At 36.1% G+C, this 26,630-nt stretch overlaps 1 protein-coding gene across 1 annotated transcript in view; it reads right to left on the bottom strand.

Moving 5' to 3' along the window:
• VTA1 (vesicle trafficking 1) overlaps window positions 1-26,630 on the bottom strand; it is a 69,771-nt gene that overhangs the window by 35,195 nt on the left and 7,946 nt on the right. The window contains 3 exon segments of the mRNA XM_043592478.1: window positions 9,212-9,287; window positions 9,955-10,082; window positions 12,904-12,998. Coding sequence (XP_043448413.1) covers window positions 9,212-9,287; window positions 9,955-10,082; window positions 12,904-12,998 — 299 coding nt within the window.

The following is a 26,630-nucleotide window of genomic DNA, read 5'->3' as shown; positions in this document are numbered from 1 at the left end:
TATAAAATTATAGCTTGCTTTTTTATATAGTTTGACAGTCTCTACTTTTAGAGTGTTAGTCCATTTACATTTACAGTATGTATTGATATAGCCATATTTAGGCCTAAAATTTGCTAAATGGTTTTATATTACTCCCACCTGTTTTTACTTTCCTCTCTTCCCTTTATCTGCCTTCTTTTGGGTTTACCAAATATGTATATATAGTTATAATAATTTTTTACTTAAATAGGCATAGATCTTTTAAAGAAATGAAGGAAGAGAAAAAATATATAGTCTTTTAAATATATTTATTTACATATTATGTCCAGTGTACTTCATTCCTTCCTGGAAATCCAAGCTGCCATCTGGTATCATTTTCCTTCAGGCCAAAGAAACTTTCTTTCTGCTGTTCTTTAGTTCTTTAGAGCAGATTTGCTAGCAGTGAGTTAACCTGCCTGAAAATGTCCTTTATTTTACCTTCATTTTTTGAAGGACAGCTTTGCTCTATACAGAATTCTACACTGACAGGGTTTTTTTCCTTGCTTTTTCCTTTCAGTGCTTTAAATATGTGAATTTCATTATCTTTTTGCCACTACTTTTTCAAAAAATGAGAAGTCAACTATCCTTCAAAGCACTGTTACCTTCAAAGCACATTATCCCTTGTACAATGTATTATTTCCCAAGATCACTCTCTCAAGATTTTCCCTTCCATCACTGAACTTCACTGGTTTGACCAAAATGTTCTCAGGTATGGTTTTCTTTGTATTTATTTTACTTAGGGTTCACTGACTTTGTTGGATTCATTTTAGAAAATCTACGGTCATTTATTTCTATAAATATTTTTTCTTCTATATTTTCTTTCTACTCTCTTTCTTGGGACTCCAACTGCACATGATGGGTCTCCAAACATAGTGGTAATGATATATAATGCCTACTTATTTCTGTATAATAAGTATTTCTGTATAATAAGGCATAAATTCATCTGAAGTAAATACATAAGATTGAGCAATTTAGGATAGTTTGCATTAAAACTGCCATGTATTTGCTGATGCCCTTTATAAATATAGTACAGTACATTATCCATCAAGGAGTGAAAGCAAAAACTAATGTTTTTTAAGCATCTACTATATGCTAGGCACTTTGCTAAAGGCTTTACATGCAGTTTTTCATTTGAAGTCTAGAAAAACTTGAAAGAATAACTATTATAATTTTCTTCACCTTACAAACATAGGAACAGGCTTATATAAATCAAATAACTTACCAAAGTAACACAGTGATGAAGTGCGTATGGAATTCTGAAGCCAATGCCTGTAGCATTCTTAGTCACATTGTACTAACACTATATGCAAACATACTCCATTCATTCACAATTAAATGAATATGAGGTGCACACACTTCTTGGCAATTATTACACAGAAACAAATACAAAATATATGGAATTCCTACTCTAGTAAGAGATACTACCCTCATATTTTTGTTTGTTATTATAATTGCTGGGACCTTCAGTGTATATACAGTAAAAGTATAAAAACCTAAGGTATGGTGTATGTACTGAACACATGCTTTTGTAATTAGATAAATTACTCCTGATCCACCATGGTTTCTAGGTTAGCAATAAGATGTTGCTTAATTTAGAACCTTCTAGTGCAAATGGATACTTTAGACAGATTATCTCCTTCCCAGCCTGCTATTCATATATATAATCACTGCGGTAAGGTTGCAAAGCTCTGTTTTCTGAGCAGGGAGAGTAAGATCAGGATATAAACAGGATTCTCTGGGGGCTTCAAGAAAAGCCAATGATCAGTGCCAATCAAAAGACACTCAGTATGGGTGTGCAAACTGTTTACCAGTTTGTGACAAGATAGTACAGAAATTCAGAGTATTTAGGAAACTTATAACAAATTAGGCTTGTACTTTGTATGTCTTTTTAAAATTTTTTTTGTTTTTAATTTTTATTTTAGAGAGAGAGAGAGCTTGTGACTGGGGGAGAAGGGCAGAAGGAGAGAAAAAGAGAATCTCAAGCAGGCACTGTGCTCTGCTCAGCGTGGAGCCCAATGTGGGGCTCAAGCCCAGGATCCTGGGATCATGACCTGAGTCAAAATCAAGAGCCCGATGTTCAACTGACTGAGCCATTCAGGTGCCCCTTACACATCTTTTTTAAATTTCACCTTTCTAGTAATTCAATTATTACTTGTATTTTATGAAACTATCAGTCTGCAACATAATGGAAAGTACAAAGTAAAAAAAAAAAAAAAAAAAAGAAAGAAAAAAAAGGCTGGATGTTCATCAGAGTTTGAGAATACTGTTCCGGGCCACCGCATCTGGGGACAAAGTACTTATATTTTTCTGATTGGTGTTCTTACTGTAATTCAGAGTCGTAAAAGGTGAAATAAGGTTAATCTAAATTGTGTAAGCACAGTGCCAGGCAAGTGGCGGGAGTGGAATCTCTTCCCTGTACTTTATCATTACTACACCATATATCCTCATAATTAGTTAGCTTCTCTTTTCAAATTAGAACACAAGCTCCGTGAGGGCAAGAAAACATGCCATATTCATTTGAGTCCCCCCCCAAATTAGCAGAAACTCAATAGATAAGAATAGTATTTTTACCTTTTACCTGCGATTTTTATTTTCTTCCTAAACTGCAGTGTTAAACCTAAACCAAAGACCATGAAGGAAAAAGGGCAAAATGCTGTCTGCTCCTCAACACTGCAAGAAGTGAAACAAATCTAAAATACAATAGAAGTCTATCAACAATACTGGTCATGAACAGATTGCACAAGATACCATAGAAGGAAAATAAAGTATTTATGTTTTAAACATCCCTTGCTTTAAAATACAAAATTAAAAATTTTAATATATATTCTGGTGATTCTATTGCTAAAACTGGGACACTGATTTCCATGTAGCTACAGAAATGCCAGAAGTTTATTTTAACAACAAATTTAAATACGGAGATGGAATTATAGAAGGCACAGTTAAAAGAGTTAAACAGGTACAACTAAAACAGAGATAGCAGAGTTAAGATACAGAATGGTGGCAGATAAAATATTTAAAAAAAAAAAAAGTCAAAAACTAAAGAAGATACAGACTTTACTTTTGTGCAACTATGACCTGAATTTAAAATGAAAATTATCAGGGAACAGACCAAGAAAAATGCTGTGAGTAAATGAAGTCTATTACATTTTAGAAGAGTTAGGAAAGAAGTTCTGTGTAAACAAGTCTGAACCTTATCTCCATCTATAGACAGAAAAATGAAAAGCTAAACTATAGCAACATCTGAAGTACCAAATAATCACTGTTATGTTTTTTAATTTTTTTTTATTTTTCTTTAAAAAAATTTTTTTTTTCAACGTTTATTTTTATTTTTGGGACAGAGAGAGACAGAGCATGAACGGGGGAGGGGCAGAGAGAGAGGGAGACACAGAATCGGAAACAGGCTCCAGGCTCTGAGCCATCAGCCCAGAGCCTGACGCGGGGCTCGAACTCACGGACCGCGAGATCGTGACCTGGCTGAAGTCGGACGCTTAACCGACTGCGCCACCCAGGCGCCCCAACTGTTATGTTAATGGTACAAAAAAGCCTCTGTTTTTTACTCTGAGATTTTCCTCAGGGTGGAAATTTACACTTAATGCCAAAGAAGATGTAAGAGTAGAATGAGACAAAGTCCCCCCTGCAAGGCAATACATTATAGAAGACTCAAAATTTTCACATACAAATGTCATACAGAAGGCCCCAGGTGGTGTTCAGCTTGCCCACTCTCTGTGTTACAACACTCGGATAACGGTCCCTTTCCTCTCCCTTCCTCTTACTAGAAATTTGTACTTTGTGATATTCTCAGTGGGTCTACTTCCCACTTTCATTTATGTAACGATGTAAGTTAGCTTTTCACCCCTCCTTTTGTAGCTTCTAACCTAAAACTATTTTTGCTTTGCTTTTCTCCTTATTTTGTCTGCTTTTTCATCTGTTTCTCATTCTCCTTTTCCCAGCACCTCTCCCACACATGGCACATATACTCATAGACTGGTGGAGCTGGCCTCCCAGTTTACAGAAGAAAAACCAAGTCCAAAGAGGTAAAATGACTTCTTGGTTTGGAGTTGAGTGGGGCTTGCATTTGACAACCACTATCTCTTTACTTTTAAAGTAAATTTTCAGGGGCGCCTGGGTGGCGCAGTTGGTTAAGCGTCCGACTTCAGCCAGGTCACGATCTCGCGGTCCGTGAGTTCGAGCCCCGCGTCGGGCTCTGGGCTGATGACTCAGAGCCTGGAGCCTGTTTCCGATTCTGTGTCTCCCTCTCTCTCTGCCCCTCCCCTGTTCATGCTCTGTCTCTCTCTGTCCCAAAAATAAATAAACGTTGAAAAAAAAAATTAAAAAAAAAAATAAAAAAAAATAAAGTAAATTTTCAGGGCTGATAGCAAAAAAACCCAAAAAAACAAAAAAAAAAACCAAAAACAACATTTTAAGAACTTTAAAAAACATTAATTTAAAAACCACCATTCCCTTGTTTGTAAAGATGATAAAGTTAAAAGATAATTTAAAAATACAAAATAAAAAGTATGAGACAATTATAATGCTTTTCTCCTCCCCACTGTGTTGTTATAGATTTTAGCATTTCTTAAAACAGCATTCTTTGAGAAGCAAGGAAAACAAGTATTTCTGAGGAAAGCTGCAGATTTGTTAAAAAGCTTTGGCATATATCTAGTTAAATGCAGCACTGCATTCACCTTATACATGAACAAATAAGTTATAGAATCCTGAACTATACCTATAGGAGTATATATAAAAAAAAAAAAAAAAATCTGCCTACCTGAAATCCTTAAACTCATTCTTTTCCCACTTGTTTCCTGCTAGTGTTTTTCAAGTGGATGAAACTAAGTGGAAGTGGAAAGGAGGGAATGAGTTAAAACTGCTAAATGCTTCAAGTAGCCAGTTGATACCCATAGCTTTTGAAACAGTTTTGTTTTTAATTTTTTAAATGTCTTATTCAGTTTTTGAGAGGGAAAGAGACAGGGCGTGAGTGGGGGAGGGGCAGACAGAGAGGGAGATACAGAATCTGAAGCCGGCTCCAGGTTCTGAGCTGTCAGCACAGAGCCCGATGCGGGGCTCGAACTCACAGCCTGCGAGATCATGACCTGAGCTGAAATCGTGATGCTTAACTGACTGAACCACTCAGGCACTCCTAAAACAGCTCATCTTTTTAACAGTTATTTTGAAATAAGAAATGTTATAAGAGTCAGTGTCTTGTTTTAGGCATACTGGGCTTACATCACAAGTAAATAAGTACAAGCCTCAGATTTTCTTAGGACACCCACGAAGACGTAGGGGAGAGGGTTGATGCCAATCACCATCCTGCTCATCTGTACTGGTGACAGCTGGTAAAGTCACAGCCAGAGTGGATTGCTCCCGATTCCACTCAGTGGAGCTTTACCTACAATTATCTGACATTTCAAACCATTATTTGGAAAAACCTAAATCTCAGTAATAATGATGAAGATGCCATTAGCAGACATGGAACATGATGAAACAAAAATCCAACATTAAAAGTAAGAGAAAAGAGAATCTGCAAGTATGCCGATAAACTGGTAGGCCCAGGCATTATGTTAATGGCAGATGGACAGTCAGTCTCACCCTTATTTTACTTTCCTTGTTGGCCGACTCTCTCTATTTAGTTCATGGTCAAAAATCAGTTCACAAGTCATACAAGAGCACTGTATGATAATGAATATGAGAAATGTCAGCACTGTGTGTCAAGCAATTTGTTGATTTTGATATGCACAACTTTCAATGGATGTACAAACTTTGCATGTTATAACATATGTAAGTCAGTGAAAATATAATTACACATAAATTGTGTGTACACACATTTCCCAATTTAAATGTGCACAACTGGGCACCTGGGTGGCTCAGTCAGTTAAACATCCGACTTGACTTTGGATCAGGTCATGATCTCATAGTATGTGGGTTCGAGATCCACATCGGGCCCTGCACTGACAGTGTGGAGCCTGTTTGGGATTCTCTCTCTCTGTCCCTCTCCCGCTGGCACTTTCTCTCTCTCTAAATAAATAAACTTAAAAAACAAGATTGCTTTTAATCAATCAATCAATATGCAAAATTTACATGGTGAAGGTGAAAGAATAAACCTCACCCCAATCAAATAACTAACAACACTTTCTTTTCAGGCTGGCCTTAGAATGCCTAACTTCTTTTCTCTGTACCATCTTGGACCCCTCCAGCTACCCGGATCCTTTAACCACCAACACAGATGCTATTTGAGTCTAGTACCAATGCAAGGCAGAAGAACTTAGGTAGCAGGTTGGGTGGTGAGACAGGAAAAGAAAAGAGCGTCAACATTTTGGGAAAGTGTCTCTTTACTCTGTTGCTACATATATTCTTCAGTATCTTCAGTCTCTAAACAATCTCCCCTAACTCCTTCTGAAGCCCTCCCATTTACCCAAATATTCAGAGTCCCTGCCCTAGTTACTATACTCAAATAACTAAGGAAGCTGTTCTCTGTTAGGGATACCTAAATGTAAACCTAGATTTTTCTTCTGAAATGCAGATGAACCTCATGCTAATTATATGTGCAAGTATCCATGTATCTTTTAAGTTAAAAAAAAAAAACCTGCATTACTCACTTAGGACTTCTGGACATTTTGTTCTTTTCCCCTGTATTTTTACTTTATCTACTATTGGGGATCCTCACAGTTGGCATTTAAAAGTTCAAAGGACTGTGGTCTTCTGAAACAGCAACAAAAGCAGCTTCCCTAAGTAAGTAGAAGAGGGAGAAGCAAGGCCAGTCCTTTTGGAAGTCTTGGGCAAATTCGATCTGCTTTTCTGCCTTATCATGATCTTCTCTCATATCTTGACTTTCTTCACTTCTGTATTTCTTAATTCACATCTTCCTCTTGCATTTTCAATAGGTGTTTACCAGACCATCTACTCTTTCAAACTATCTTCTTCCCCTAGTGTTTGTATAATCTAACTTGAACTGTCACCTCTATTTTTGCAGATTTCTTGTCTTTATTCCTTTTTTTTTTTTTTTTTTTAACGTTTTATTTTTTGAGAAACAGAGAGAGGCAGAGCACGAGCAGGGGAGGGGCAGAGAGAGGGAGACACAGAATCTGAAGCAGGCTCCAGGCTCTGAGCTGGCAGCACAGAGCCCAACGCGGGGCTTGAACTCACCAGCCGCAAGATCATGACCTGGGCCGAAGTTGGATGCTCAACCAACTGAACCACCCAGGCGCTCCATCTTGTCTTTATTTCTAAGAGTCTTGTGTTGATTTATTTGTGGATGTCATACCTGCATCTCAAATTTTATAATCTGTCTGAACATATCGTTTTTCCTCAAATAAAAAACCTACGTTGTACAAACTTCCACAATAATTATTAACAGTTCTTTCATCAAATGACTTGCAGTTCTTCCTCCTGCTAGTCCATTCTACAGATTCCTAGCATACAAAGCACACCCGAGTATAGTTCTTTATTCAAAAAACCCACTAACTGAAGATTCCAGGCCTTCCATCTTCCTTCTGATCTGTCTTATGACTTACTTGTCTAATCTGAAGCCTCATTATTCTCCTTCACCCACCTGGTGCTCTCCAAAACCATACTGAACTATCTAAAGCTTTAAACGTGACTATTCCACCATCATGTTTAAACCACTTCTGTATCCTCAAGTATCTAGTATGGTGCTGCACACCGGAAAAAACAGAAAGAACATCAGATCAGCAATAAAAGATGGGAAAGGGAGCTAAAACAGAGTGGATCTATAGGGACCTCAGAATACAAAGAAGGGATACCCACTGAGAAGCATCTCAGGTTTCACACTCCAAGTCTGTTTTCTCTTATACTACTTTGTCTCAAGGAAACTCAAAAACACTGACTTACAATGGGCATTGCCCCATACCCTAGGCATTGTTTTGGAAATATCTGGGGGTGGCTTCTGGTTATCTGAATGATTGGGAAATGCTATGTGGGCAAGGCCAGGGATGCTTGATGTTTTGAAATAAAAGAGACAGTACAGTTCCACATAATAAAAAACTGTTCCTTACTGGGCAGAACCTTGAAACGTCCTGTACATCTCTGCCAATGCAAAAACCTAGCTTACAGTCATCAAGCCCAGAGCTTAACTTAAGTTTACATATAAACATAAATAATGGTGGGGCGCCTGGGTGGCTCAGTCAGTTGAGCCTCCGATTCGGCTCAGGTCATGATCTCACGGTCAGTGAGTCGGAGCCTGCATCCAGCTGCATGCTGACACCTCAGAGCCTGGAGTGTTCTTTGGATCCTGTGTCTCCTTCTCTCTCTGTCCCTCCCCTGCTCACACTCTGTTTCTCCCTCTCAAAAATAAACACACATTAAAAAATTTTTTTAAACATAATGTTTTATACAGTTTTTCTATTCTGTTTTATGAAAGTGCAAACATCTCATAAATAATATTTCATTTTGTTTTGAACTTTATACTATGAGCTGCTTATCATTTGGAAAAAACTCACATCACAGAAAGCAATGTTCTTCATAAATTCCAAATCACTAATATAACATGGCTTTATCAGTCTCATTTGTAGCTGTTTTTTTTTTCTGTTTCTAGATTAATATCTCCCCTCTCAAAAAGCACAATTTCCACGCCAATGGTAAAGTCTGCTACAGTGAAAACAACACTGAACTCACAGCAATAACTTCATCACTTAGCCTCAATTTGCTCATGTATAAAATGAATATATGCTCTACTTACCTTAGAGGTTATGAGAAACAACATGATAAAATGGATATGAAGCATCTCAGAAAATATCAAGTTCTATGGGTACTTTACAATGAGACAAATCATAATATTTCTGACTAGAAATGAAATAGGAAGAAGGTCCTAAAAGTCTCTGCCCCCAGTATATTGATGAAATAACAGTGTAGAAATTTACTAGTATACAGGATTAATAATATTTAAACACTTAATAAAACCAAACCCTAAACCTGTGATACCCAATACAGTAGCTATGCTTTTGCCAAATTGTAAAATACACACTAGATGTAAAGAACATATACTATTAAAAATAAAATATATTATTAAGAAATGCTTCATCTTCTTACTTTTACAAATGTAGCTAGTCGAACATTTTTTGCTTACACTGCATTTCTGACAGGCATGCTGCTGTAACTAAGCAAGGCAATAACAAAACCAAAAAAGCGTGACAATACCGATCTTTAGCTAATAAAACAATAAAGAATGCATACTCACTTCATCAGTGAGTTCTCCAAACACTGTTATGACATCTATTAAAAGACTTGCAGTATAGAAAGACTTGATCATGTTTCTAAACAAGAAGAGAGAGCTGGTTGAGTTAAATGAAAACCATTAAGCTGCAGAATTAGTCAGGTAACTATAAGAAAAAAAATTCTAGTGTTTTATAAAAGCAGTCAAAAATTAATGTTTTAAATAAAATCAGATTTCAAGACCACAACAAAGCTCCTTTTATAATCTGTATTGGGGGAAAGTAACAACACTCATAAGTAAATATACTACAGCAAAGTTTTATAGTCTACTTTTCATTAAAAAATGCAATTATAGTATTATCCAAATCTGTATCAAGCTACGTTCATTTCTTTGTGTTATTATTAAAATAATGACAAATCATTTCACTTGGCAGGTTGTGGTAATTCAAAAAAATCAGTTTCACTGAAACAGGCTGTTGTTGGCTAAAATCAACTCTTAGATTTTACCAAATGTTAAATAACGGCTATTTGCAGAGTATTCACTGAAAAAATAAATCTGCCGTTGGTATTCTTCCTTCAGCAATTTTCTCTAAAAAGGCAGGATTGCTCTTGTAACTCAAAATCATTCTGAGATTCTACAAGTAATTAAAAAAAAATATCTAAATCATTAATCAAGAGGTCTGAAAGCATTCAGTGGAAGACTGGATAATTCCAGTTACACAGTAATTTCAATTTTTAAGTTTAATTTAATTTTTCTGCCTTACTTACTTGTGAAATCGTCCAGCACGATCTTCATTATCTGCATACAAAAACATTTTCAAAGCATAATTCTCCAAGTGGGCAGAACCAACTATTTCTTGAGTAATAGCTTCATTATCACCCAACTGTTTCTTAAGCTGAAATTAAATCAGGTACAAAGCTTAAGATTTGGACTCACAAGAAGTCTACTTAAGTACAAATAATCCTATAATCCTAATAATCATTTTATATTTTAAAAATTACACCCATTTCAGTAGATCTATCAATGAAATCTCATAAAAATTGCTCTCCCTCAGCCCAAGGTTTTTAGAAAATCCAATGTTTACAAAATTTTGAAGAAACATATTTATAATAACCTGAAAGGATAATTTAGCTCTAAAAATCAAAATAAGCAAGAATAAAAAGATAACACATCCAACTATCTATGTAAAGCATCAGACAATATTTCAAGATAATAGTCAATATACTATCAGGTATCCTAAAAACAGAATTGGGAAATTCTTATGATTAGGAATTCCTAATCACAATTTAAAATTTTAATTTATTCCTATTTCAATTTCTTCTATCAAATATAAAAAATGAGATTAGGGAAATCATTATATCCTAAAATAGTATCACTCAGAGGATACTGTGAAAAAAAAAAAAAAAGATCTATTTCTACAGTATAAGATCACAAACTGAGACTAGGATTACAGAAGTTTTTAAAATTTAGCCTAATACCTCAAAGTTAAAACACAATTCGCAACTGTAAATTTTCAGTCAGTACATCCCTTTCCCACACATACAATAATTTAAAATGTCTTAAAATTTATTTATTTATTTTGAAAGAGAGAGAGAGAGAGAGAGAGAGGAAGGGGGAGAAAGTGAGCGGGGGAGGGGCAGAGAGAGGGGGAGAGAATCCCAAGCAGCCTCTGCACTGTCAGTGTAGAGTCGATCTTACAATGGTGAGATCGTGACCAGAGGTGAAATCAAGATTCAGATGCTTAACCGACTGAGCCACTCAGGTGTCCCAATAATTTAAAATATTTTAAACACAACAAATTAAGTTCCTACATCTTACCCAGACTGTTCTACTGGAATGAAATGACTTTCTGAAATATTAGATCTGAGTACCACACTACTGTTTAAAAATGGTTTTTCTCAAAGACACCATGAAGTAAAAAATCAAATTTAAAAAAGGCTTCAGGATTTTTCACAAAATCAGGAAAATAAGTATCCTTAAAATTACAACAGAATAATTTAAGTTCCAGAAGAGATATAATGTTGGAATTTAAGAATGTTTTCCCTATGCTTATCCTGATCAAAAACAGAAAAAACCCACATCTAACACTAGTTTACTGTATCCATACTATGATATGCTTCAATTCTAGATTTAGTTCTAGAAAAATTTAGCGGGAGTATGTCATTTCATCTCATCTTCAACGTGAAATATAGGCAGCAAAAGCATCATACATTCAGTTTACTAACTGCAATCTAAACATTACAGCTCAGTGGTCACTTCGGCAGCACATACACTAAACATTACAGCACAGGCCGATGGGCTCTCACCATGCAATATGCTTATTCTACCTGCTGTGCAATTTAGATAATAATACACTCCTGCCGAGTCCCTTTATAAATGTGATTTTACACTTCACTTACTATAAAGAACTATTCTGAGTTCTGTCTTATCCGTAAGCTATTATTTTAGTCATTATTTTTATACTGTGAAACTAATAAAGAGATATATGCTATATAGTTTATTAGTGACAGGATTTTAAAAATATATTGTTATGTGTGGAACATATTTCTCCTCTCCTAACCCCACCTTCCAAAAAAAGAGTACTCAAATTTTTCCTGTACTTACAGAACCCATGTTAGAAGTAGGACAGACAGCCTTCAAGGACAGCTGGGTTTCCATCACTGGTGCCACTAGGTTCACCATCAATGGTTAAAAGTTACAATGACAGGGATTCCGGGTCAGAAGGCCAGATATCCGTATCAAGTTATAACCCTACTGCCCATGGCTGTTTAATCTAATAAGGCTTTGATCTGGATAACTTTCAACATTTATAAAAGCTCTGGGCTGACTATTATAAATGTTTTGATTTTTAATGTATCTAAATTTTGTCTCTCTAAATAAATAATGCAACTAGTCAAATAAATATTTAGATTTATAATTCTCCTGAGCAGGAGCACATAATTAAATAAGTAAATAAAAAGTTGCAGCTATTAATATAACAGCCTCTGAAGAGATGAATTAATGAGGAGTAGATCCTGACATTGTTAAAAGAGAAACCAGGACGGCTGGGAGAGGAGGCACAGGGTGGAGCCCTGATTACTAAGAGGGATTACTATGGCTGCCCCTGCCTTCCTGTACTTCAAACCCATTCAATTTTCCCTGGATCGATGCCTCTATATAACCTGTGAAATTATTTCATGGTTCAAGAAGGTGACTCATACATTAGTCACCTACCACATTTCTGCTAGCAGGGAAGAATGCCTGGACCAGAAAAGTATCTTGTGTCCTGGTACTGAAAGTTAGACAACGAGACTACAGGCAACTGATACCATTTTCTTCAATGTCCCTTTCACTAAATAAATAGCCCGTTTCATTATTATAAGAGCTATCTAAGAATTCTCAAATCAATCATCCATGTGACTGCATGAAGTAAGGTTAGAAAGGGTCTGTCACCTGTGAAAAATGACTCAAAGGCCATCTATAACATGTATAATAACAAGATATAGTGGTAAATGCAAAGACACTGAAAACTACTTTATGCTTACAACTAACTCCCTTAGCAGTAAGATGTAAACAAACAAACAAACAAAAATTGCGTCTAATTTTTTCTCAGCTGTAAAAACTTTGTGGATTGCTGTCAAGGGGAGGAACTAAAATGGCAAGATACACATACACAAATGCAATAAAATGCCACTTAAAACATTAATCAGAAAATCGATGATCAGTGTTTAACTTACAGCTTCTAACTGATCCATTAGCTTTGATAAAAATTTACGACATTCTGGAGTTTTACTATCAATCTTCATTCCAGTTTGCATTGCATATAAACGACCTACAAAGAAAAATAAGATGGTTTGAACAATCTCATTTTTTAATGTTCCTTTCTATTACTAAATGTTTAAATATTTTAAATGTTTTTATTTGTTTTTGAGAGACACAGAGAGACAGAGCACGAGTGGGGGAAGAACAGAGAGAGAGGGAGACACAGAATCTGAAGCAGGCTCAGGCTATGAGCTGTCAGCACAGAGCCCAATGTGGCGGGACTAGAACTCACGAACTGCAACCGCGAGATCATGACCTGAATTGCAGTTGGACATTTACCTGGCTGAACCACCCAGGCGCCCCTCTATTACTGAATGTTTAAAATATGTGTTCTAATAAATAATTTAAAATTTAAGTGAATTTAGAAATAAAACTTTGATTTACTATAGATCTTATTTACAAAAATAAAGAACACACAAATATTATGCAAAGAATGCAAGAAATTCATAATGATAATAGCAGTGTTTTTTACCAAGACCTTCTTTTTTGACATTATGATTAAAAAAAAAAAAAAAAAAAAAAAGACCAGGTCCTAAGCTGACAAAAGGCCTGTAATTTATTTTTTTTTTAATTTTTTTTTTTCAATGTTTATTTATTTTTGGGACAGAGAGAGATAGAGCATGAACGGGGGAGGGGCAGAGAGAGAGGGAGACACAGAATCGAAAGCAGGCTCCAGGCTCCGAGCCATCAGCCCAGAGCCCGACGCGGGGCTCGAACTCACAGTCGGACGCTTAACCGACTGCGCCACCCAGGCGCCCCTAAAAGGCCTGTAATTTAATTGGCAAGTTAAGGCACTCAGAAAAACAACCACTTACACAAGAGCACTCATCCAAGTGCCAGTTAAGTGATACTGATAAAATATATAATATGGGATAGAATACTGGGAAATGTATCTTGAGCTCAGGCTAACAGGGAGAACTGTTTTAGTCATTTTTATTTTTTTATTTAAAAAAAAATTTTTTTTTCAACGTTTATTTTTTTGGGACAGAGAGAGACAGAGCGTGAACGGGGGAGCGGCAGAGAGAGAGAGAGACACAGAATCGGAAACAGGCTCTAGGCTCTGAGCCATCAGCCCAGAGCCTGACGCGGGGCTCGAACTCACGGACCGCGAGATCGTGACCTGGCTGAAGTCGGACGCTTAACCGACTGCGCCACCCAGGCGCCCCTAGTCATTTTTATATATACAAAAAAAAAATACACACCCTTTCTTTTTAAAAAGTTAATAAAATTAGAGAAAGGCTAAAGCTAAAAACCTTTGTGACACCATGACCCTAATACCTTTCCCATTGATGGGAGCTATGAACAGTTCTGTGGTAGTTGTTGTTACCATTGGTGTATACATATACCACCTGTGATTTACTCTTATAGTCTATAAATATGTTCTGGAAATCTGTGATAGTGCTACAGTGCTCCACCCTGTGGACAGACACAACATTCACATTCAGGTAGTTCTTGGATTTTGAGGACTATAAATCATATTGTGCTACTACACCTTCTTGTGATACATTCAAGAGTTCCCGGAGGCAAATACCAAGAAATGGAATTCCTGGGTCACAGTATATGTATTTTTTTCACTTCTGAGAGCTACTCTAAAGCTGTCCTCCAAAACAGATTACCAATATGCCGTTATATCACCAACATATACAAGCACTCATTTCCCCAAACCCATGAAAATTTGATACTATTAAACTTCCTATCAGTCTCAGGATTTTAAGTGATTTTTCATTTTCATTCCTAAAAAAGTACTGCATATTTACTGCATAGCTCTATAGTCCCCTGTATCAATTAGGAGTAGTTATCAAGAAAAGAAAGAAGATCTGTCAAATTTTGTTGTTTGCTTTTTAACAAATTGTCTTGTGGCAGTTCTTTACACAGTATAAAGGAGGAATAGAATGTTTTCCCCTCAAATGGCAGCTTGTGAACACCATCCCTCTTCCCTGCTTTACTTTTCTCCTCAGCACGTAATCATATTCTATTTATTTATCCACTATCTCTACTCCAACTCAAATTTAAACTCTGTGATGATGGCGATTTTCGTCTACTCGGTTTGCTGATGTACCCTTGGCTTGGCATGTAGGATAATGCTTGGCCTTCGATAAACATTTTCTGAATAGATAAGTACATGGACGAAAGAATGGCTCATTCTGCCCCACTGACTGAAATGCCACTTTTAACATTCATTATCATATATTAAGCTTCCGTGGGATAAAAGGGCCCAATTCTGTATACTGTCTGTCCTGTTTCATTTGTCTCCTGCCCTATCACTGCTTTATTTACTAGAGCTTTATAACATGGCTTGGTATCTGTTACTCTCAGGATTTCCAATTCAATTATGTCTACTCGATCATATCTTTTAAAAATATATTAAGATATATATACATATATAATATGCAGTTATTTACTCTCTCTTTTTAACTTTAATAGCTTAATCTGAAGAAACTACTTTTTAATGCTTAGGCTTTTAGTTTATTCCATGTTACATACAGAGTTGGATGTTTATTAATGTATTTATTTTCATATACCGAATTTAAGGGTCTGATCCATCTAGGTTTTAATGCAAGAAAAAAATGGAGTTCCAAAAGTACTGTACAGATTTATACTGCTACACAGTTTAAAAAGCATGGTGTTTTCATTTTCCCTGCACACCAGCCAGCACTGGGTATCACTTTGACCCAAAACCAGGTTCTGGTTTGAACCTGCTTTTTGAAAAGCAAAAAACCCGATCATTTTAAACATCCATTGGTCACAAATGTGACCAAATTTTCTTCTTCTTCTCTTTCTTTTAACCAGTCATATTTCTTTAGCATGTTGTCTGTTAGGTTTCAGTCATCTCTCCCTTCCCCCCACACCTTTTAAAACATGGTTGAACACCCTTTCCTTTTAAACCAGTCACATCTCTTTTGAGCTGATCAAGATCTGTGCCTGCCTTAAACTCCTTTTCTTCTTATGACTGTGACTGAACTCCCCAAGACTTCCTCTTTGTGAGCTGTTCAGGTTTTTTCTTCCAGCATTTTTGCTGCATTTTTTCTTCTAAAGTACATCACATGAGCTCTTTGGAAAGCAAACATATTGGCTGCAAATATCATGCCGTCTTTCAATTTTTGAATGCTGATTTGAAACACAGAGGCTTGAAATATTATGTACTCAAAGCTATTATTTGTGATTTTTTTTTTCCTTGTCAATTCTGTGCTTGGAAAAGTTCTTTTATCTCCAAGGGACTTGATACTCATTTACATGATTTTTCTAGTTTTTCCTACATTTTAATTTTTCAAATTTAACTCTTTTACTTGCATTTCCTCTCCTCCCAAGTTACTGGCACCAATCTCAAATAAACTTAATAAATGATCCTTCCTTTCTCCAATGATCTGTGGTTCCCTCTTTAATATATTTTTATTTTTTAGATTTCCTGGCTATTTGATTTGCTGAAATCACAGATCAAATGCCATCTTTACAAATGACAATATCTGTAACTGGTAATATGCTTTTTCTTCCTCCAAATTTAATCTTGCCATGTTTTACGGTATTGCCACCTCCTTTGCCACTACCTCCTTTGCTAAGGAGCCCCCTTTATTATTAAGGGCATTGTAATGTACCTAGCCAAAAGTACATTTCCCAGTATTCCTGAAAGCACGATACGACCAAGTAACTAAAACTGGCACCATATTATCAGAAGTTGTTGGAAGAGAATTCTGGAAGTCACCTTAAAAGGGGGAATAACAGCTGGGGAAAGGTTTCATTGACCCTTTCCCTCTTCTACTTCTGCTGCCTAAAATAGAAATGGTATGACTGAAACTCTAGTAGATACCTTAGATCACAACGCAACCCTGCAAATGGTAATAATCATGTGCTGGCTTGTAAAGCTGAAATTGGAAAGCACCTTGGTCCCTGCAGACTTCATGGATTTGGCACACACTGGGTACTACCAACATCAGACTTTGTTTTAAATGAGGAAGTCAAGTCCTTCTTTTACTTAGCCATTGTTATTCTGGATTTTCAGCAATAAGAAAGCAAATCTAATCTTAAAAATACATAGAACCATCTTCTCAATTCTTATTGACCTGGTCTCCAAAATTTGTACGCACTCTCCCTTATATGCCAGTCACTCCATAATTAAATTACCACCTCAAACTGTTGTACTTCCAAAATCAGTATATTAAGTACCAAGTCTAAATACAATTTCCCTTTTTTCCAACTTAAAGTTATGCCTATTAAAACAGGTGTCCAGTTCACGGGTGTCTATTTCTTCATTTACAATCAAGTCTTTTCTCCTTTAACTTCTCTCGGCAATCAGCTTTTATTTTACAATGTATTTTTCTAGAATTTCATTGCCCTATGTCCTTCTATCCCATAATCTTTTTACTACATTCCTCTGGCAAAAGTACACTCATATATAAACTCAACAATCCTCATTCTCTATGCCTATATTTGAGAAATACCACTAGCAGATTAGCACCATTATAATTATTCAAATTATCAACCTCAAATGAGCTTAACACATGCCTTCCCAACCTCCCAAATAACTATTTCAAACATACGTCAACCTATTTTTTTTTATGTTTATTTATTTTTGAGAGGGAGAGAGACAGAGTGTGAGCAGGGGAGGAGCAGAGAGAGGGAGAGACACAGAATCTGAAGCTGGATCCAGGCTCTGAGCTGTCAACACAGAGCCTGATGTGGGGCTTTAACTCATGAACCGCGAGATCATGACCTGAGCCGAAGTTGGACATTTCACCGACTGAGCCACCCAGGCACCCTTTGGTCAATCTCTTTAAACAACAACCTCAAAAACATGCACTGAAAATGTAATATACATTAGTTAACTATTCACTACCTATATACACTACTGGCTAACATGATGTCATGAAAATGTGAGGAAATACAATACAGACAGTTTGGTTTTCCTAGGAGGTCTTTCTCCTTACCTTCTTAACATGGTAGTGAACACTACATGAATCCTACAATCCATAGAGTGTAATTAGCTATTTGGTGAACCAACTTTGGGGATAAATGGCTATCCAGCATAGACAGGTTGAAAAGATGAGATGGATTCTTAGGTTTCCAATGGCTTAAGTGGCAGCCATCTAGGACTTAACCATTAAGGAAACACGCAGAAATTAATTGAGCAGTTTTCTTTTTACCACGAGAAAATGATTTAAGTGATTTATTCATATGCAAAAAGTACAATTCTCAGGGGGCACTTGGGTGGCTCAGTCAGTTAAGCATCCCACTCTTGATTTCAGCTCAGGTCATGATCTCAGTTTGTGAGATAGAGCACTGAGTCAGGCTCTGTGCAGACAGCGTGGAGCCTGCTAGGGATTCTCTCTATCTCTGCCCTTCCCTGGCTCTCTATCTCAAAATAGATAAATAAACTTAAAAAAATTTTTTTTTAAAGTACAATTCTCAGTTTCTAATTTGTTATTTTTAACTACCACTGTTATTTACAATAAAAATGGAGAGTATCTAAATCTTATTTCTTCGGAAGCAAAAAATCAAATTTTTCTCAATTCACTATCACCACAACCATTATTATACTTCCTCACAACACAGTATCAGCTCCTGTCCTTTACAAGTTAACCTTAACACAGATGTTTGATACTTGCTATAAAATGTAATGACAATACAGTTCATTGGTTTTGCCTTCATGCATTTTCTTTCTTGGTTTATGTGCATAATTTAGTCTTTGCAAACACAAGTAACACCTTTAATTGAAGAACTGGAAAGAATCATCACAGAATTGGAAACAGGATAAAATTGGCCTGGCTTTAACATTTTTTAATATCTCACATGTTTGATTTCTTAAATACAGAAAATTATCTTCTGATACATTTTTTAATATTAATAAAAGTGAGAAGACCTTAAATCTACTTGTGAAAATTAATATGTACACAAAAAGATCTTTTTGCCAGAAGGGATGGAAAAGGAATCACTTTCATGTACAGCTCGAGACAAGTAATTCATTGTAGCAGCAGCAGGATGATGAAAAATTAATGTCTAACATGGAAAATTACCTACTAAAGCAGAAAAAATATGTAGCTAAAATCATGTATAAGAAAATATATTTGATTTATTTCATCAAGGAAATGTGTTTATTTTTATGAATAAATATTATTTGAAGATGAGTAATGAGGCACATTTGCAAAAGGATTAACTACTTTCCAACCTAACTTTAATTTAATGTGAAGCATTTAGGAGATAAACATTTACAAATCCTGAAGGTATGTGTAATTCAAAGTTCCATAAAATCTAAACATTAACATTCTAACACATCCTTGCTTAAACATGAGAAATACAAAACTATGAAATGCATGATATAAATATACAAAAAAAAGATATATAAAAGCAGTTGTGAAGAGTGATGCTTTGATAGGTGAAATAAACATGGCACTCAAATAGGAATCATTATGATTTACACTGATGTTTAAAAGAAGATTTTTTTCCAATAAATAGAACTGAATATATTACTCTATTTGTAAGTATATTATAAATATTTGCTATATGGTTAGTATTAGCTTTTGTGAAGGGACTTCTGAGCCAAAGATTAAAAAGAAAGTATGAATGAGTGTCTACTAATAAAGGGTGTTTACTTTGCTCATTCCTTCATTTAACAATATTTTTGGAGCTCCTGTCATAATATAGTAGCTTTAAGAAAAAGTGAACTACTCTTGAATTCTTACTAGAAGATTATGCTGGTATAGAGCAAATACTAAGTGACTATTTGATTACTAAAACGAGACCAGATTCAAATTTTGGCCATGATGGAGTAATGAGACTTGCCATTCACCATAAACATCAAAAAACTAGACAAAATATATGAACCACATTTTCACAAATGGAAACAGATGGGAAGACCATGACACCTGGAGAAAGGAAACAAATGAGACGACCACACCAATGATCAGCCCAGCATTCTTCCTGGAGGCACATTTTTCTTTTTAATACAGAGCGCGAGTGGGGGAGGGGCAGAGTGAGAGGGAGACACAGAATCCGAAGCAGGCTCCAGGCTCTGAGCTGTCAGCACAGGGCTGGATGTGGGGCTTGAGCTCAGGAACCATGAGATCATGACTTCGGCTGAGGTCGGAAGCCTAAGCAACTGAGCCACCCAGGTGCCCCTTTGGAGGCACATTATAAACTAAGGAGTAGGGGGGAGACCCAAGCAGAGCATAGTCTAGTAGAGTTGAGAAAACAGACTATAGAGTTCAGGTCTCCGGAAGCAGCTATAAATGGAGGCGCAGAGTTCGGAAGAGTGGAATCCATGCAGAAAAGAACCCCAGAAATCTGACCAATAAACTTGAGGCTAAGCTGAATACTACCAGGTGTAGGTGTACAGGGAAACTCCACAAAGTCAAAGAGTGAGCAGAAGCCGTGAGTGGAACCATCGCCAAAGCACATCCCCAAAACTGGGGTGCTTTCAAGTTCCAGCCAGGGTGCAGAGCCCTTAATGCTTATCCAAAATATTCAGTAGAGACCCTAAATTTGGTTTATGCTTTAGTAGAGGATTATCGTGTCCTCAGAGCTACTTTAGACCGGCTGCCAAAACTAATAACAAACAAAATAAGGCACAAACATATCACACTGAACTGCAACTAACTTAACTGTAGGCCAGATCAAATCTGTTCAAAACTATAAACTCTAGATGTTCAAGAACTTAAAATTCACTGTCCTACAATGAATCAAAAATTACTAAGGTGGCAATAAGCAGGAGAATGTGAACAGCCCAATAAGATCAAACACTGACAAAATAACAGAAAGTGACATTAAAAATAGCAGTGACATTAAATTACTGGGAAATCATAATGAAGTATTTAATGGAAAACATGAATGAGGAGAGAAACAGAACATATATAACACAAATGGAACTTCTGGAGATGAAATATACCTGAAATAAAAAATGTATTGGATAGGGATTAACAGAAGTTTAGACACCATGAGAGAAAGATTAGTGTACTTCAGAACACAGCAATAAAAACTACTCTACGCAGGGAAAAAGGGATTGAAAAGAAAAAGAAAAAGAAAACCAGAGTCTCAGTGAGTTATGAAAAAAAAAAATGTTCTAATGTATGTGTAACTGGATTCTCCAAAGAGGGTGGAGAGGTGTGGTTAAAAAAAAAAAAAAAAGAAAGAAAGAAAGAAAAGAAAGAAAAAGAATTGAGTGCTGAAGAAAAATATAAACAAATTAAAATTCTTTATCCAGCAAAAATATCTCAAAAATAGGTATGAAATTAAAGTCTGTTTCACACAATAGAAGCTGAAAGAATTTGCCAGCAGCAAGCCTGCGTAAGAAATGATAAAGCTCTTCCACAGGAAAGAAAATGATACCAGATTTCAAAGTGGGATCTAACGAGAGGAGTAACAAGTGCTGAAAATGGTAATTATGTGTGAAAATATTTCAACATCTTATTTCATTTTATAAATTTCTTGTAAAAAATGACAGTTAATGAAATTGAAATGTATGCTAGGGTTTATGACATATCTACAAGTAAAATGTATGGAAACAAAGGATAGGAGAAGGGAAAAGGAAAGTTCTTACTTGGAATCTGAGGCAGTATGTTATATGATAGTAGACTATGATAAGTTAACATAAACGCTAGAGCAACCACTAAAAACATAAAACGAGGAGGAATATCTAAGAAGCCCATAGTTGAGGCACAAGGGAATCCAAAGTGCTTCCAAAGAGAAGCAGTAACTGAGGTTAAAAAACATCTAAAAACCAAAAAACCCTGACAAGCCACAGAAAAATAAACGATGAAGTGAACGAAAGCAGGAACTTCACAAGCATTGAAACCTCTTTCATGTAATAACACGCTGCTCAAAAATAAGTTTTCACCTCGAACGTCAAATGTAATTGTCATAAAAAAAGACGCTTTAAACCTGCATGGGTGCCAAAGCAAAACGATGACAGTAAAGGACAAATTACCTGACACCAGCCCCCTGGGCCTTCAACCTTAGGGACAGATCGAGAATCTAAAATGAAATGATTTACTTCACTCAAAACTAGGAGGAACTATTAAAATGATCATTTAAAAAAAATAAAAAACTCATGTTTGCAACACAATTCCAAAAACAAACAAAAGGTAAATAAATGGGGAATGTTAATGGATAAATCAGCTGTCCAACTGTGCTTTATTATTAACCTGTGATTGCTACAATCATGTAGCCTGAGTCAGCCTGTAATAAAAAATGATAAGTACTCTAACAACAGGACTACAGACTTCCATTAATCACAGAGATTCACAAATCAGTAAGAAAGGGGGAGATCTTTACTGGTCTAGTTAAGTTTGTCTCACTGGCTTCAAAAGATCTAATTTCTGTGTGATTAACAACAGAAAAAAAATAATAGGCAACTGGTTATTAATCCTCAAACCTGTCTGATTTAACATATCAATTAAAAACTCTCTTATTATTTAGCCTTTATTACTAAATTACAATTTTACACCCCATGTTCTGTTACAGCTCAGAATTGAAATGGCCATACCTGTTTACAACTTCCTGAACAACTGTTTTTAATTTTCCTATGATCATAAACAACTGACTCTCAAAGAACATCTACGCTTTCATTAAGTCTGTTAATTGTACACTGTCACCCTCTAGAGGAAACTTTAAAAAACCGACTTGAAACTATGTTTAGTTACTTAAGCTAATACCAAGGGAAGGACTCTTTATGGGGTTTAGCTTTATCTACAACACCAAATCTGACAGAATCAAAATATTTACCATAAAGAGTCCACATTTAGAGACCCAAATATTTTCTGGCTTCATTAAAGGAAAAAAAAAAAAAAAACAAAAACAGAGAGAGAGAGACACACACACACATGTTGCTCAAAATTATGTTAATAACATCAAGCCTGTCCTCCATTTCTACCCTTCAGTTATCACAATCTCCCAGATTACACTGCATTGGCTTTTTGCCCCCCTTTCATTTTTCACCAATTAGGATAGTCCCTTTACCCTCACTCACTCTGCAACTGGTTTTCTAATTACCACCTACTATCAAAGATTTTTCATACAACTATTTCTCAACTAGCATCTGCCATTCAGATCCTGGTTCCATCACTTACTAACAGAAGAATCAGGATGATTGTAGGGTTCAAATCAGATATCCTGAAAGAAAGCATTGTTACAAATGCCAAGAGCTACATGAATGTTATTTGTCTGCTTCTTTATCCAGTGACAACTCTATGGCCATAGTTCCCTCTAGGGACCACAGGTTGCCTTACAATCCAAGTCAATTTAACAGACATTTTTGAGCCCTTTTTCTTTACTGTGTCAATATCTCTAGTGGCCTAGCACTAAGTGACACTGTAAATAGATAAAAAGCACCCAGAAGGGTGCTTAAGTTTAAAGCCTAGAAGCCACAATAGGCCTTAAGTTTAAAGCCTGGAAGAGACAACAGAAAATGAAAAGCAGTTAAGGTAAAGCCATACAAAGCACAATGAGGACAAAGAAAAGAAGCACCTTAGGAAGTTTAGGAGAAGGCCTCCCAGAAAAAGTGACATTCAAGTAGTACATAAGGATAAAGTAGAGTAAGGGTGGTGAAGAAGTAAAGAGTTGTCAGGACAGAGAGAACAAAATATTGGAAGACTTGAAGACAAGAGACAAATGAGAAAGGTTCGGGAAACAATGAAATTCAGCTTGATTAGAACTGCTAAAGACGATTTCAGAGTTCAAATAACTAAGGGCACTTACATATGGAGCTACTATAGGTGGCTTTTATTTAAAAAAAAAATTTTTTTTTTACGTTTATTTATTTTTGAGACAGAGAGAGATAGAGCACGAACGGGGGAGGGGCAGAGAGAGAGGGAGACACAGAATCGGAAACAGGCTCCAGGCTCCGAGCCATCAGCCCAGAGCCTGACGTGGGGCTCGAACTCACGGAAGCGAGATTGTGACCTGAGCTGAAGTCGGACGCTTAACCGACTGAACCACCCAGGCGCCCCTATAGGTGGCTTTTAAAAAACAATTTGGTTTTAATATAGCTTTTGCTTTGAAATTTTTTATGGTATGGAATATGTTCACTTACAGAACAGAAAGCAAACAACAACAAAAAATTCAAAAGAAACACTATATGAAACTAAAAGCCACAATCTTTTTCTCCAAGTATATACACATTAAAAAGTTCAAATTATGTGTGTGTGTGTGTGTATACACAATTTTATATCCTGCATTTTCATACAAACTTCCTCCCATGTTACAAAAGATGCTTTGTAATTCTTAAATGATTACATTACTTTCCACCCAGTAGATATGCCATAACTTAATTAACCATCTCCACAGTGATCTGTATTTTGGTTATTTCGCATTTTCCACAAATGTATAAATAATCATCCAGAGAACTCCACATAAAGCCCTCAATATATTTGTAATTATTTCCTAAGCACAAGCTTTCCAAAACTAGAATTACTGAATTACAGATATTTTTGTGATTCAATCCATTTTGCCAAAATGCTTTCCAAAACTTTTGTACCAATTCACACTGCCTTGTCAATGGAGATTTCACTGTAAATTCATCTGCACTGTTACAATTTTACAGCCAAAAAAAGTAAGTGATTTTTTGTTTTTAAAATTTTTTAAGTTTATTTATTTTGAGAGAGAGAGAGAGAGAGCAAGGGAGAGAGAAGGGAGCTTGAGTAGGGCAGGGGCAGAGACGGGGGTGGGGGGAGAGAGAATCTCAAGCAGGCTCCGCACCATCAGACTCAGGGCTTAAACCCACCATCCAGGAGATCATGACCCGAGCCAAAATCAAGAGTCAGACACTTAGCCTACTGAGTTAGTTGCAAAACGTAAGTGATTTTAATTTACATTACTAGTTATGCTGAATTTTAATGATCCCCATTCCTTCCTTCAGCAGTTGTATATACATGTTCTTTGTCCATTTCTCTATGGGTATCTTAGGTTTTATAAAATGATTTTATATGAGTGTTTTATGTATCACGGATATTGGCCCTTGGTCTCATCTACCGGAAATATTTTTCCTACGCAACGTTTTTAAAATTGTAGTGTGTGTCATACAGAATTTCTAAGTGTTTACAGTTAACTCTATCATTTATTTGTTTATTTATTTATTTAAACTAAGCATTTAAAACAGACTACCTGTTCTAATCTAGTGGCTCAAGGGATGACCTGTTTGAAGTAGAAACTTGGAACCTCTGTCAGTAGTTTAGGTGTAAGATAAGGGTATGTATATACCAAAAGAAAATGAGGAGATAAGTAAAATTTTTAAAATTTAACGACTGATTGTGAAAGATATGAGGGAAGGGATAAAAGGTTCAGCTTGTAATTTCTAGTTAATAAATTTGCAAATCTGACAGAAATGGAAGATATTCTAGAAAACTTTAATATATCAACACAGGTTCAAGCCAAAAATGTGTATTTTTTAAGTTTACTTATTTATTTTGGGAGAGAGAGAGAGTGCGAGTGAGGGAGGGACGGAGAGAGAGAGAGGGAGAGAGAACCCCAAGCAGGCTCCTCACTGTAAGTGCAGAGCCCGATGTGGGGCCTGAACTCACGAACCATGAGATCATTGCTTCAGTCCAAGTTGGATGCTTAACTGACTGACCCACCCAGGTACCCCCAAGCCAAAAATATTTTAAATGGAAGAAATCGGTAAATATATAAAATAATTTCCCCCCAAAGAAAAAAGGTCTGCTCTACAAGGACTTCTTTAATCAAAAGAGAGAGATAGATCTACTGTGTTTTAGTCCAAGTCAGATAGGAGAACCTTTTCAACAAATATTTAGGAAACCAGCATGACATTGGTACTAAAAATCTGACAATGATAACACTCAAAAAAAAAAAAAAAAAAGAGCTAAATCAATATTATTTCGGAACTCTTCTTGGGGGAGAAAAACAGAAAAAACAGACTAGGACACTAAGAAAAATACACAATAAAGCATACAGATTTGATACCAACAGCATATAAAAAAGCAAAAACTGAAAAACTGGGTAGTAGCAAAATTTAAAACTTTGTGACTCTGTTATGAAGACAAAAGAGAAGCTACAGACTGGGAAAAATATTTGCAAAACACATATCTAAGAACTTACAGTAACTACAATATATAAAGAACTCTCAAAACTGTAAAGATAAAGGGGGGAGGGGCAAAAACACATTTTGTTGAAAGGTGATATACAGATAGTAAATAAGCACAAGATGTTAATTTCAGTAGCATGGGGAAATAAAAATTAAAGCCATGATGTTAACATAACTACCAGAATGACTAAAATAAAAACAGTGACACAGGAAGCCTGGGTGGCTCAGCTGGTTGAGCATCTGACTCTTGATTTCATCAGATGCTCTGTGCTGAGCATGGAAGTCTGAGATTCTCTCTCTCTCCCTCTGCCTCTTTCCCCTGCTCACACACACACTCTCTGTAAAAATTAAAAAAATAAAAAAAGAGTGACATACCAAATGCCAGCAATAACATAGAGAAACTGGGTCACTCGCCACTCACGTTGCTGATTGGAATGTACAATGGTACAGCCAATCTGGAAAAGTTTTGCTAGCTTCTTATAAAACTAAATACCAAGAAGGGGTAGGGAGCTCTGTGGGATCTCTTTCATAACAGATCTCTTTCATGAGGGCTCCATTCTTATGACCTAATCGTCCCCCAAACACCTCATCTACTAATACCATTACTTTTGGGGGGTT

The sequence above is a fragment of the Prionailurus bengalensis genome, chromosome B2, assembly GCF_016509475.1.
Source record: "Prionailurus bengalensis isolate Pbe53 chromosome B2, Fcat_Pben_1.1_paternal_pri, whole genome shotgun sequence".
NCBI lineage: Eukaryota > Metazoa > Chordata > Mammalia > Carnivora > Felidae > Prionailurus > Prionailurus bengalensis.
Note: the sequence above shows the minus strand (reverse complement) of the source record. Positions and strands in the feature narration are given on the sequence as shown.